The sequence below is a fragment of the Nerophis ophidion genome, linkage group LG09 (assembly GCF_033978795.1).
Source record: "Nerophis ophidion isolate RoL-2023_Sa linkage group LG09, RoL_Noph_v1.0, whole genome shotgun sequence".
In the NCBI taxonomy this organism is placed as follows: Eukaryota; Metazoa; Chordata; class Actinopteri; order Syngnathiformes; family Syngnathidae; genus Nerophis; species Nerophis ophidion.
This window is the reverse complement of record NC_084619.1, coordinates 45,266,306-45,281,104: the sequence shown is the minus strand read 5'-3', so window position 1 is coordinate 45,281,104 and position 14,799 is coordinate 45,266,306. Positions and strand designations below refer to the sequence as shown.

General features: G+C 41.4%; 1 protein-coding gene across 5 annotated transcripts in view; it reads left to right on the top strand.

Moving 5' to 3' along the window:
* The window catches only part of zswim8 (zinc finger, SWIM-type containing 8), a 161,910-nt gene that overhangs the window by 67,510 nt on the left and 79,601 nt on the right, over positions 1–14,799 (top strand). For all 5 annotated transcript variants that reach the window (XM_061911047.1, XM_061911046.1, XM_061911045.1 and 2 more), the window contains exons 8-10: positions 3,248–3,449; positions 11,396–11,571; positions 12,740–13,979. In XM_061911047.1, coding sequence (XP_061767031.1) covers positions 3,248–3,449; positions 11,396–11,571; positions 12,740–13,979 — 1,618 coding nt within the window. The remainder of the gene's footprint in view (positions 1–3,247; positions 3,450–11,395; positions 11,572–12,739; positions 13,980–14,799) is intronic.

The following is a 14,799-nucleotide window of genomic DNA, read 5'->3' as shown; positions in this document are numbered from 1 at the left end:
TTCACAGTATCATGTTAGACCCTCTCGACATCCATTGCTTTCGGTCCCCTAGTCATCATTGTCACTGGCGTCCCACTGGGTGTGAGTTCTCCTTGCCCACTGGGTGTGAGTTTTCCTTGCCCTTATGTGGGTTCTTCCGAGGATGTCGTAGTCGTATTGGTTTGTACAGTCCTTTGAGACATTTGTGATTTAGGGCTATATAAATAAACATTGATTGATTGATTGATTAGCTCATTGGCATTATTGAGTCTGGTGTCTTTCAGCTTCTTCTTGACACAAATTCTCTTATCAGGTTCAGATCAGGGGAGTTGGCAGGGCAATCGAGGACAGTAATGCCATGGTCAGTACACCATAGCATGGTGTACTGACCAAGCTATGATTTTGGGACTGTGGTCAGGTGCCAGATCATGCTGAAAAATGAAATCATCATCTCCATAGAGCTTTTTAAAACTATTGAAGCATCCTGGGCATCCATAACACCTCAGCAATGCCACAGGCTGATTGCCTCTGCGCCACGCTGCATTGATGCAGTAATCTGTGCAAAAGGATTCCAAACCAAGTACTGAGTGCATTAATTGACATTTTCAAATGTTTGATTTTGTTTTTTCTGTATAAATCTTTTTTTTACTTTGAGGAAATATTCAAAACATTTTGAGATAGGATTTTTGAGTTTTCTTAAGATGTATGCCATAATCAGCAATATCAAAATAATAAACGCCTTGCAATATTTCAGTTGATGTGTAATGAATCTAGAATGTATGACATTTTCATGTTTTTAGTTGCATTACAGAAAATAAAGGACTTTATCACAATATTCAAATTTTCTGAGACAGTCCTGTAGTTGATGTAGATGCCCATATCTGCTGTTCAGATTTACTTTACAAAAGAGAAGTGTAGGATACTTCTCTTGTTGCGTTATTTGTGTTTGACTTTATTAAATGCATTTATATTATCATTTGATGCTAAACTAAAGTCTTAACTAGCTGCTATGCTTCGTACTGCCTCTGCCTCTGTCAGTACGTCTCTACAGCACCCAACATTTTCCCACCCACAGAACCATCCGATTGGTTACACGCAAAGCGGTAACAGCCAATTAGCAGTGCGTATTCAGAAGGCATGTAAAAGCCAATCAGCAGTGCGTATTCAGAGCGGTAACAGCCAATCAGCAGTGAGTATTCAAAGCACATGGAGTCGGTGCTTACAGCAGAGGCAGGCAGAGAGGAGAGACGGTGCGGGTTAGCACAGAGGTGTTTAGCAGGTCAGCATAATACAGCGGATTCTCCCCAAATTATAACATACACCTCCCAGTCAACGACTACTTGACTGGGAGGTGTATGGGAGGGTTGACTGGGAGGTTCTAGAAATATAAGCGGCAGCTCAGCTCGCTTGCAGTCCTTGAGGTGAAGATTAATTAGCGTTTAGCGCAACATTAGCTAGTTTTGCACTGTGTGCATGCGTGCGTGTGAGTGATACAGACAACAAAGCCCTCTCTGTCTGAGAGAAAGACCAGCATTATTGATGTACAGTTAACAACTAAGTTATTTTACTTTACCTTTTTCTGTGTTGAGGCAGCAAAAACAGACATTATGTTAAATGAAGAGTTTCTGTCTCTGATAGTTGATATAATAATGTTAATGCATCATAAAACCTTCATGAACTTCATGGTGTTCCGGGATGATTAGTCTCCTATTGCTATTGTACTATTTTTTCAGCTATAGTTACATTAGTAGCAGCCTAGTTTTGAATGGCAGGGTCCATGTGATCATGTTGATAAAATACAACATTTACATAATAAAAAATCAACTACAGGCTTCCCAAATGCTGTAATAAATTAAGCATGATGAGTTGCGCATGTCAGCATTTCGCTGTACACTTATGTACAGTAAGTCATTAATTTGATTTAGTCCTTATTTTGACATATTTAGTATCTGAGGTAACTCGGACAGTTTTGTGTTTTGTTTTTACTTAATGGGAAAGATATCTAGATATAGATCATATATTGCCATTCAGCATACGGAGCGGAAAACACAACCAAGAACTGTAGTCTTCTTCATGCGACGAAGCCGCCGTCCTACCTACTTTACCACCAGTCTTTGTTTGGTGTATTGCCTTCCCCTTACGCCCACCTGGCCCGGCTGACGCCCCCTCCCCCTAGAGAGACGCCACCTTAACTAACAACTATTCTGGGGGAAACACTGTAATACACAATACACCCACTTAGTGTTAGCTGCATTCAATTCGATATGATGACAAAATATTTTGCCTTTTTCAAATGAAAAACCAGTTTATGCACTGTGTTGGTTTTGTTCTTTCAACAAGGTAATGTTCATGCACGGTTCATTTTGTGCAACATGGTAACACTTTAGTATGGGGAACATATTTACCATTAATTAGTTGCCTATTAACATGCAAATTAGTAACATAATGGCTCTTAACTAGTCATTATAAAGTACTTATTAATGCCTTATTCGGCATGGGCTTATTATAACCCTAACCCTCTAAACCTGACCCTAACCAAATAACTCTAAATTAAGTCTTTGTTCCTTAGAATATGTTCCCTTAGTGACAAAAAAACTCTGAATTAAGTCTTTGTTACTTAGAATATTTTCCCCATACTAAAGTGTTACCAAAAACATACAACGTTGTCTTGAATTTGAAAAAAAAACCCAACATTTTATTTTTCACTTAAGAAGCGTTCGGTGAATGTGCATATGAAACTAGTTGGGTTCGGTACCTCCAATAAGGTTAAGAACCACTGAGCTAAAGGCATAGTGATGACAAAAAACTGACATGTTGATACTAATAATGAAAAATAGGGATGGATAGAATTTTTTCTGGCCTTTTATTAGACTATTTAATTACAAATAACATGTCTCAATCACCACCTCCAAACACTATTTTACATGACATATAGAACAATTTTAATTAATTATCATGATTTCAACATTGCTGCGATGAGGTGGCGACTTGTCCAGGGTGTACCCCGCCTTCCACCCGAATGCAGCTGAGATAGGTTTCAGCGACCCCCTGAAACCCCGAAGGGAATAAGCGGTAGTAAATGGATGGATGGATTTCAACATTGATCAAAAATAATCATTATTTTCAATTTGCCCTTAACGGTCCAGCCCTAATCTCCTATTTTGAATTTGGACTGTCAGCACTTGCAAGCGTCCTGTGTCTCTGTTGAGGTCCTCGTTTACTCTGCTAATTGTTAATTATGCTTTCTTTGCGTGTTTCTGCTTCACAGTGATGTCAATTCCATGTATCTGTCGTCCACTGAGCCACCGGCCGCTGCCGAGTGGGCGTGTCTGCTCAGACCTTTGAGAGGACGGGAGCCTGAAGGCATCTGGAACCTTTTATCGATCGTTAGGGAAATGTTCAAAAGACGAGACAGCAATGCTGCTCCACTGCTGGAGATCCTCACTGAGCAGTGCCTGACGTATGAGCAGGTACTGTAACTAATGTTCTGTCAAATTTTGGAAACTGACACCAAAGATGATGAATTGATGTATTTTATTTTATGACATTGATGCAAATATGAATGTTTGATGTGTTTTGATTCTTGATACTATGTGACATGCATAAGACATAAAGAAGGGAATGGTTCGGAGTTAAGTTATTTAATGTGAATGCAATGGACAGAAGTACAAGAATTAAATTGTAATGAGAGAAGACCGGAGAGTTGACTTGTATGTAATTGTACTATTGTTGGTCCTAAGATACAGCTAGAGATTAATACATTGTATATTGATCATTATTCATTATGCTAGCAGTATTTGATGCTATCTTTCTTTCATTTGAAGTTATCAACTTAGCTCCTGTAATAGATGTGGTATAAAATAAACCCTACAAAATCTACTAGAGTTGATAAAGCGTCCTATACGATCTTCTCATCCTTTTCAAGTGCATGTGGATGAAAGTTCTTAATAACTTAACAGTTGAAAAGAAGCAGTTACTGGAAAATAGATAAAAGTCTCTAAATTTTGTCCATAACAATACTGCTGACACAGAAAAGGACAACCATTTAGATGGAAAATTATCTAAAAATGGAGGAACAAATAAAAGATCTCAAATGACAAAGAACTAATGCTAAAAGCTCCTTTCACAAAGAAAGCCAACCTTATCATCAGAAAGGCAAGCAATAGGTGGAACTCTTGTTGATAGAAGAGTTTGCTAAATTCAATCATCACTATAACCAATTGCATGAAGCAAACGTTGACTTCAGTAATGAACTCATTGAATCTTTGATAGAAGAGTTTGCTAAATTCAATCATCACTGTAACCGATTGCATGAAGCAAACGTTGACTTCAGTAATGAACTCATTGAATCTCAAACAATGGATGATCAAGTTCAAGAATTACTCAAAGAATTGTTGGAGAAGTATACGTAGAATCTGAAAAAATTAACTAGAACAACCTCCTGAAAAAGTACAGTGACACTGGTCTTATAGTAAAAATTAAAAAAGCTAAACAAATCTCCATCGACATCGAAAACATGTCTCTGCAACTGCTGAAGCCAGTACATTAACATATCTTACGTGGTACTGTCAAAATGAAAAGAATTGTATAAAACAAATGAAATATGAAAAAATAAATAAAATAAATATTGGAACTCACAATTTGTAGCACCCATCCCACACCGTTTAAGCCAGTGGTACCACTCGTAGTTGGTTGATTCGAGTGGAAGTGGTGGGCAAACCATTTCTCCGCCGGGACAGCTTAGCTACCTTCCGGTGTTGGCCGACCTCGTCTCACAAGATCTAGTTCCTCTTAAGTATCCTTCTTGAAAATGGCCTTGCAAATATACATCTGTCACCTTATCAACATTTTGCTTTCCTTCTTTGTGTGTTAAAAAAGTGAGTACTGGTGAGTTTTCTGTGGCTTTCTATGTTTCGTATGGCTCCGGTGCCACTTGCAACTTGTGATTATATACTTACTTGGTAGTGACGAGTGATTTTCCAATGACAGTCACATTTAATGTAAGGCTACCTAGATGGGCTTGTCAACAATATTTGATCTGATTGGCATTTCGCAACTGAATCTCCTCCGTTCGTTTACACTGCACAGCTTCCGCTAATGATTCAAAAGGCCACTGGCAGAATTCAAACTGCGCTGGCAACAAGCTTGACGAATTGTGATTGGATAAAAGCTCCAACGTAAAAAAACCAAGCAACACTGGGGCCTCATTTGACATGAAAATAATAAGGTAGATATGTTTATTTAGTTATAGACCCCGAACGGGACATGCGGTAAAAAATGGATGGATGGATGGAAAGTAAATTAAAAGAAAAATTAACTTATTAATTTATGATCATGATTTATGTTAGGTTGCAATTAGGTGGCAACTTGTCCAGGCTGTACACCGTCTTCCGCCCAATTGTAGCTGTGATAGGCTCCAGCACCCCCCGCGACCCCGAAGGGAATAAGCGGTACAAAATGGATGGATGGCTGTATGGATTTATGTTAGGCTAGCAGAGAAAGCCTTTGCTAGCCCTGACTGCACATTATTTGATGCTATCCTTGGGTTTAGGTTCTCAACTTATCCTGAAAATTTCCTGTAATATATGTGGTGCTGTGAATCTTTGGGCACCACATGATTCGCTTCGATTCTTGGCGGTAATTTGATTCAGAATCGATTCTCGAGTCAAAACCATTCTTGATTTAATACCAATAATGTTTTAATAACATTGGGTGCCAGATCTATGATTAACTCAATTCCTCTGCAAAATAGATAAAAGCTGTGATAAATGCCATCCATCCATCCATCTTCTTCCGCTTATTCGAGGTCGGATCGCGGGGGCAGCAGCCTAAGCCGGGGAGCCCAGACTTCCCTTTCCCCAGCCACATCGTCCAGCTCTTCCCGGGGGATCCTGAGGCATTCCCAGGCTAGCCGGGAGACATAGTCTTCCCAACGTGTTTTGGGTCTTCCCTGTGGCCTCCTACCGGTTGGACGTGCCCTAAACACCTCCCTAGGGAGGCGTTTGGGTGGCATCCTGACCAGATGCCCGAGCCACCTCATCTGGCACCTCTCAATGTGGATGAGCAGCGGCTTTACTTTGAGCTCCTCTCGGATGGCAGAGCTTCTCATCCTATCTCTAAGGGAGAGCCCCGCCACCCGTGATCTTGTCCTTTCGGTCATAACCCAAAGCTCATGACCATAGGTGAGGATGGGAACGTAGATCGACCGGTAAATTGAGATCTTTGCCTTCTGGCTCAGCTCCTTCTTCACCACAACGGATCGGTACAACGTCCGCATTACTGACGACGCTGCATGGGATCCACTCTTCCACCACTTGTGAACAAGACTCCTAGGTACTTGAACTCCTCCACTTGGGGCAGGGTCTCCTCCCCAACTGGGAGATGACACTCAGGCTTGGAGGTGCTGATTCTCATTCCGGTCGCTTAACACTCGGCTGCGAACCGATCCAGTGAGACCTGAAGATCCCGGCCAGATGAAGCCATCAGGACCACATCATCTGCAAAAAGCAGAGACCTAATCCCGCGGCCACCAAACCGGAACCCCTCAACGCCTTGACTGCGCCTAGAAATTCTGTCCATAAAAGTTATGAACAGAATCGGTGACAAAGGACAGCCAACCCTCACTGGAAATGTGTCCGACACTGATCGTACAGGGAGCGGACAGCCACAATAAGACAGTCCGATACCCCATACTCTCTGAGCACTCCCCACAGGACTTCCCGAGGGACACGGTCGAATGCCTTCTCCAAGTCCACAAAGCATATGTAGACTGGTTGCAGAGTCTTGTCAACAAAGACAGCCCCACAGCATCCAGAGCCTTAAGGAACTCCGGGCGGAATCATCCACCCCCGGGGTTTTGCCGCTGAGGAGCTTTTTTAACTACCTCAGCAACCTCAGCTGTGATAAATGTATAACTGAAAATAAACAGGGTTTTGTCTAATAAAATTGTACCCAAACATTGAATCAAGTCAAATACTAATAAAGCAACAAGCGACGTATCCAACACTTTCTATTTTCTAAAGTAATTCTGTACAGCAGATATGTTCATCTCCATCAACTTGATTTGCCTTTGTGGCAGGACGGGACAGATTTAAAAAATTAAAAAAAAGTTTTTTGTTTTGTTTTTGTTTTTTATTTGATTCAATCATCAATCAATCAATGATTATTTATATAGCCCTAAATCACTAGTGTCTCAAAGGGCTGCACAAACCACAACACAAACCACTACGACATCCACGGTAGGCCCACATAAGTGCAAGGAAAACTCACACCCAGTGGGACGTCGGTGACAATGATGACCCAGTGGGAAGTCGGTGACAATGATGACTATGAGAACCTTGGAGAGGACCACATATGTGGGCAACCCCCACCCCCTCTAGGGGACCGAAAGCAATGGATGTCGAGCGGGTCTAACATGATACTGTGAAAGTTCAATCCATAGTGGATCCAACACAGCAGCGAGAGTCCCGTCCACAGCTGAGCCAGCAGGAGACCATCCCAAGCGGAGGCGGATCAGCAGCGCAGATATGTCCCTAGCCGATACACAGGCGAGCGGTCCAACCTGGGTCCCGACTCTGAACGAGCGGTCCATCCTGACCCGACTCAGGACAGCCAGCACCTCATCCATGGCCACCGGACCGGACCCCCTCCAGTGGGACAGAGGAGAAAAAGAAAAGAAACGGCAGATCAACTGGTCTAAAAAGGGAGTCTATTTAAAGGCTAGAGTATACAAATGAGTTTTAAGGTGACACTTAAATGATTCTACTGAGGTGGCATCTCGAACTGTTACCAGGAGGGCATTCCAGAGTACTGGAGCCCGAACGGAAAACGCTCTATAGCCCGCAGACTTTTTCTGGGCTCTGGGAATCACTAATAAGCCGGAGTCCTTTGAACGCAGGTTTCTTGCCGGGACATATGGTACAATACAATTGGCAAGATAGGCTGGAGCTAGACCGTGTAGTATTTTAGAGGTAAGTAGTAAAACCGTAAAGTCACATCTTAAGTGCACAGGAAGCCAGTGCAGGTGAGCCAGATAAGCGTAATATGATCAAACGTTCTTGTTCTTGTCAAAAGTCTAGCAGCCGCATTTTGTACTAACTGTAATCTTTTAATGCTACACATGGGGAGACCCAAAAATAATACGTTACAGTAATCGAGACGAGACGTAACAAACGCATGGATAATGATCTCACCGTCTTTAGTGGACAAAATGGAGCGAATTTTAGCGATATTACGGAGATGAAAGTAGGCCATATTAGTAACGCTTTTAATGTGTGGCTCAAAGGAGAGAGTTGGGTCGAAGATAATACCCAGATTCTTTACCGAGTCGCCTTGTTTAATTGTTTGGTTGTAAAATGTTAAAGTTGTATTATTAAATAGAGGTCGGTGTCTAGCAGGACCGATAATCAGCATTTCAGTTTTTTTGGCGTTGAGTTGCAAAAAGTTAGCGGACATCCATTGTTTAATTTCATTAAGACACGCCTCAAGCTGACTACAATCCGGCGTGTTGGTCAGCTTTAGGGGCATGTAGAGTTGGGTGTCATCAGCATAACAGTGAAAGCTAACACCGTGTTTGCGTATGATGTCACCTAGCGGCAGCATGTATATGCTGAAGAGTGCAGGGCCAAGGACCTTTGGAACTCCACACGTTACCTTAACGTAGTCCGAGGTAGCTTTGTTATGGGAGACGAACTGCATCCTGTCAGTAAGATAAGAGTTAAACCAAGACAGGGCTAAGTCTGATATACCAATTTGTGTTTTGATACGCTCTAATAAAATATTATGATCGACGGTATCGAAAGCAGCGCTAAAATCGAGGAGCAGCAATATAGATGACGCATCAGAATCCATAGTTAGCAATAGATCATTAGTCATTTTTGCGAGGGCTGTCTCCGTCGAGTGATAATCCCTGAAACCGGATTGAAAGGTTTCACATGGATTGTTAGACTCTAAGTGTTCATTTAGCTGCTCTGGAACAAGTTTTTTGAGGATTTTTGAAATAAAGGGAAGGTGACACACCGGTCGGTATTTTACCATGAGGTCAGGATCGAGGTTAGGTCTTTTAAAGAGAGGATAAATAACCGCTTTTTTGAATGCTAGGGGAACAGTGCCAGAGGAAAGTGATAAGTTCATAATATTTAGCACTGATGGACCTAATAATACAAAGAGCTCCTTGATAAGTTTCCTAAGAAGTGGGTCAAGTATACATGTTGTTTGTTTTATTCCATTTATACGTTGTAACAATTCTTCTAATGTTATTTCCTCAAAACGAGAGAAACTATTTTGGAGGTCGGTATCCGCTGTATATACAATCGTATTTGTGTTAATAGAACCCAGTTGTAGCTGGGACACATTGTCTTTAATCTCCTTTCTAATGACTTACATTTTCTTATTAAAGAATTGCATAAAGTCATTTGCTGAGTGGGTGGAGCTACTGGAAGGGGTCCCTTGTGGGTTAGCGATGCTACTGTACTAAACAAAAATTTAGGATCGTTTTTATTAAGGTGGATGAGATTTGAGTAATATTTAGCTTTAGCTAAGGTAAGCATGCGTCTATAAGTTTTTAAACCATCACTCCATGCTTGATGGTGCACCTCAAGTTTAGTCGTGCGCCATTTGCGTTCAAGCTTTTTACGTAATACTTTCTGAGCTCTAGTTTCTTCTTTAAACCACGGGGTACGCTTTTTTGGAGCCTTTTTTAACTTCAGCGGTGCTATATTATCAATGTTTTCGTGCAGGGCGTCGTTAAAGTTGTTAGTGATAATCAATGGTTTTGCGCAGGGCGTCATTAAAGTTGTTAGTGAGGTTATCATTAGAGCCCACATACTTTGGGAATGGTGCCATTACCGAGGGCAGTAGGTCAGCAAGAGTTGTCGTTGTGGCCGTATTGACGTTGCGGTCGTATTGACGTTGCGGTTGCTATAGCAGTTATTATTATTATTAGTTTGGCGAACATGCGTCTGAACCTCAAATTTTATAAGGTAATGATCGGACATTACTTTAGTATAGGGGAGTATCATAACTTTGGAAACGGTGATACCCCTGACAAGCACTAGGTCTATCGTACTACCGTTGCAATGCGTGGGTTCATTTATTATTTGTGTAAGACCACAGCTATCAATTATAGTATGGAGCGCTACGCACGGTGGGTCCGATGGGGTATTCATATGGATATTAAAGTCCCCCATTATAATTATATTATCGGCGTGCGTCACTAGATCAGCAACAAACTCTGAGAATTCATTAATAAAGTCCGAAAAGGGCCCTGGGGGGCGGTAGATAACAGCCAGGTATAGAGGCAGCGGTGTGACAGACCTCAAAGTAAGCGCCTCAAACGATTTATATTTATTATTTGTGTTAGGACTAAGGTCAAAGTTTTCGTTGTATATTAGTGCGACCCCCACACCCCTTTTAAGGGGACGGGCAATATGCGCATATGTATAGTTAGGAGGAGATGCCTCATTTGGCGCAAAAAAGTCGTCTGGTTTAAGCCAGGTTTTGCTGAGATCGATTACGTTAAGATTGTTGTCTCTGATGACCTCATTAACTAATAACGTTTTGGGAGACAATGATCTTATGTTTAAAAAACCTATTTTATAGGTAGTGGACTGTTTTAGAGAATTTTTGATCAAATTATCTGTAGTAACAATATTAATAATGTTGTGTTTATTATGCGCAGTGCACTTGAAATAATTACGACCATATCTAGGAATTAATATGACAGGAATTTTCCGATTGTTTGTTTGGTGCTTTGATAAACTGAACGCATCATAGTTCGCCACCTCAGTAAAACGCATATTCCTATTGTTTGTTTGGTGCTTTGATAAACTGAACGCATCATAGTTTACCACCTCAGTAGAATGCATATCCAACTCCAAAACAATCAAAGCAGAACAAACTTGTTCTAACTTAACTGACTTCTTACCCTGATCAGTTGTCTTGCATCTTCCTTTTAAATCCGGCTTCAGGATGAAGGGAAGCGGTGTTCTGTGGGGATCAGCCTTTTGCTTTGTTTTTAGCCCCGCTCGGCATCTGCGTTTCCGATCACACGGCTGGCGTCTGTTCATTTGACGGCCTTCACAGGCCGCTGGATGTAGCCGGCGACGTATTCCCATACTAGCTGGCAGGTCTAGCAAGCAGACGTCTATCATTCCAAAACGGCCCGATCTATCCACATCCAGAAGTTACAAGTAATAATCACGATTAATTAGAAAATAGTTTTTTTGACACGTCTAAGTTCTAGTGTGAGATAAACCCTGCAAAATATAATGGAGTTGAGTTGATAAAGCGTCCTCTATGACCTTCTCAGCCTTTTCAAGCGCAGGCGGACAAAAGAACACTTGACAGTTGTCATTTTGACATTTTGTACATGTGCTTTTGCTTCACTGTTTACATGTGATTGTAATTCTATTTTTAGATCATCAGCTGGTGGTATAGTGTTCGAACTTCAGCGTCCCATAGTAGTGCCAGTGGACACACCGGACGGAGCAACGGCCAGTCGGAGGTGGCAGCTCATGCCTGTGCTAGCATGTGTGATGAAATGGTGATGTTATGGAAGCTGGCAGTGCTTGACCCCGCTGTGAGCCCTTGCAGGTCAGTTTACAAACAGCATTTTCTCATTGATCTTTGCACTTTAGAATTGTTATTGCTAGACATTAAATTATATTCATAAGATTTTTAAAGAGTGCTGCAATAAAATTAGGGACGTTCCGATACAACATTTTCACTTTAGTTAAAAAGTCATTCTACAAACCTTTTTTCTTGGGCTGCTGACGTTTGCGGCAAAATATTGTCATTTACAGTTTTCGAACATTCACGCTTGGAGTAGTGTTTTTTTTTTTTAATTCTCTCAAGACGCTTTAATAAAGTACCTGCTAATTCTGTGTTCACATCTGCCTATTCTTATTTATACAGTATGACCGTTCCAGCTACTTTTCTGTTAATTTACACTAAGCACTTATTCTGCTTTTGTTTTGTCAAATTACATTAAACCGCCCTTAGAATTTAGCTTGGCCTCTTTTGTCCTGCTCTGTAGCTCGGGTTGGGCTGACACTTCCTGCTTGGATACTTGTAAAGAAATGTACTTTATTGTTGTTGTGATCACATGTGCTCTGTATTATGGATCCGGGCCCTGCTGGGTAGAAGTGCTTGAGTCTGGAATGAACTGCACATATTGAGGTGTTAATAAGGAAGATTTTAGACCCAATCCGGTGTAATGCTTTACTGTTTTTTTTTGTGTTGATGTCGTCTGATATGTGATTAATATCAAATCAGGTCACTTCTAGAAAAAAAAATACTTTATTGACATTTTCCGTGGAGAGCTCGAAAGCGAACAGTTTTTTTGCGAAACGGGGAAAATAAGTACAGTGGTATTTTGTTTTTGTATGAGATCGGCGCCAGCGCCCCCCGCGACCCCGAAAGGGAATAAGCGGTAGAAAATGGATGGATGGGATGGATGCACCACTCTTCTCGTATCAAAGGCTTACCAATGTGTAGATGTGTTTTTGGGAGTTGAAGATGACATGTCTCAAAAATGTATTTTGCCAAAAGTTAGTGAACTTGATTGTCGCGGTGATATATCACTGATTTGCTGCCGTTTTTCTATTGGCACCTTTAGCTCGGAATTTGAAGTTCCACTTGTTGATCATATTTGTTTAACTAAGCTTACTATATAAACTAACTGAGATCCACATATTTAAGATTTTGGGTACTGATGAATATAATGAAGTGTACATTTCTGACTCTGTACAATTTCTTGCAGGCGTCTGGAACTGGCTAGTCAGTTGAAGCAGTGGCACCTTAAAGTTATCGAGATAGTGAAGCGCGGGCAACATCGCAAGTCCTTGGACAAGCTTTTCTTGGGCTTTAAACCCGCTGTAGAGTCCTGTTATTTCAACTGGCAGGTGGCCTACCCCCTGGAAGGCATTACATTCTGCAGTACAGATAAAAAGACTAACACTTTTTGCTGGCCTCGGGGAATGCAGCACCCGAGAGCAGTAAGAACTTCATTGGGAGGACTCGGAGACACATCTGAACCAAGAGGAGCAGATTTTAAAGGAAGAGAAAGTGGTCATTCACCTCAGGAAGAAGTCGTAGTGCGACCAAAAGAGACCATGCTAACCAAAAAGAAGGCTTTTTCAATGAATGGTGGAGGAAGTATGGTAGTTCGTCTGGGAGGGAGCGTGTCACTGTCCCTCGAAGATGCAGGGGTGAAGTGTTTCTACAAAGGACAAGGTAATTCTTCTGGGGGGAAGTTAAAATTAATACAAAGCTGTGGGAAAGGGGGGATATTAGGCGGATGTGGTGGGACCGGACCTGCTAAAAATGTCAATGCCAAGCGGAGAACCAGCAGTGAGGATAGTTCTCTGGAGCCAGACCTCGCTGAACTCAGCCTTGATGATGGCTATAGTCTGGCTTTGGGGGCTGAGGCAAGCAACACATTAGAATGCCCTCCTCCAGGACCAGAGATCTTTTCGTCCCGAAGTCCGCTGCTCCAAGAATTGTGCAATAACAGCAACTGTGGTCGGAGCATGGTATTGGAAATGAAGCGTAGTAGCCAAACCTCAAATGCCTGTCATGCTGCAGCGCCTGTGACATCCACTTTACATTTCACAGAGACCCAAGTGGTGGTAGTTGATGATCCTGGTAGACTAGGACACCCTCAAGAACAGAAGGTGGAGGTGTCAGTCAATGACAAGGATGTGAATTTAGACAACAGCAACCAGTCAAATCCTTCCTTATCTACTAAAGCACCCCCAAGCCATCTGGAGAAAGAGTGTGACGGAAAAGCAGCAGATGGCGCGGCACAGGTTGTGTGCACATTATCTCACCAAGAAGCAGATGCGCTTGGAATCATTGTGGGTGATGACGACTATCAAGCCTACTACATAAGCCCTGCTTCAGAGGAGGGGGGAGATCGACAGCTGGTTGACAACCAACAAGAGGAGGAGGCAGACATCTTTGCAGGGATCAAACCGCTGGAGCAAGAGGGACGTATGGATGTAAGTTCATTTATGCAGAGTCTCAGAAAATATAGAATTCACAAAGGGTGTGAGGGACACGTCAAAATTCTTCACATTTTAATTCATGAAAAAATTATCAATCCAATGTAGGTATACTATTCCAATATTAAAGCCAAAGAAAACAATTTAAATCAATTGATCATTTTATTTTTTTCTTGTAATCCCCTCTGCCAGGTATACAGTTGTCCTTCGCTATATTGCGGTTCAAAGTATGCTTCACTCTCTTGCAGAATTTCTTTAAATATTATTATACATATTTTTGCCTAAATTAAAAAAATTCAAATAAAAAATGCAGACATTAACTAATGATATTAACACTACACTACTAAATGGATACGAGATGAGAGCAAAAGAATCACAGCACTCTGTTTAATGTTGTTTAATACCGGTTGGCTCAACCTCAGACGGCATTATATTGGGTTAAATGACTGGGAAGAGGACTATGTGGGTGTGATTTCATATCTTGAGGGCTCTCATAATGTTAAAAACACATTTTAGAAAGTAAAACACGTTTATGCTATAGCTATAAAAATATGATATGCATATATATCCATTATTTCCCTTAATAATTCATAGAAATGAATTTAACACTTTTAAGCCTGTAACGGCGATAAACAAGGTTTTCTGTAGTTCCAAGTAGGCTTCAAAATAAAAGCATGACTGTATTTCCCTGGATTATACAAAAACAACTAACAATGCACCAATTAATTTTTTTCATAAATAAATGATAAATGGGTTGTACTTGTATACCGCTTTTCTACCTTCAAGGTACTCAAAGCGCTTTGACACTACTTCCACA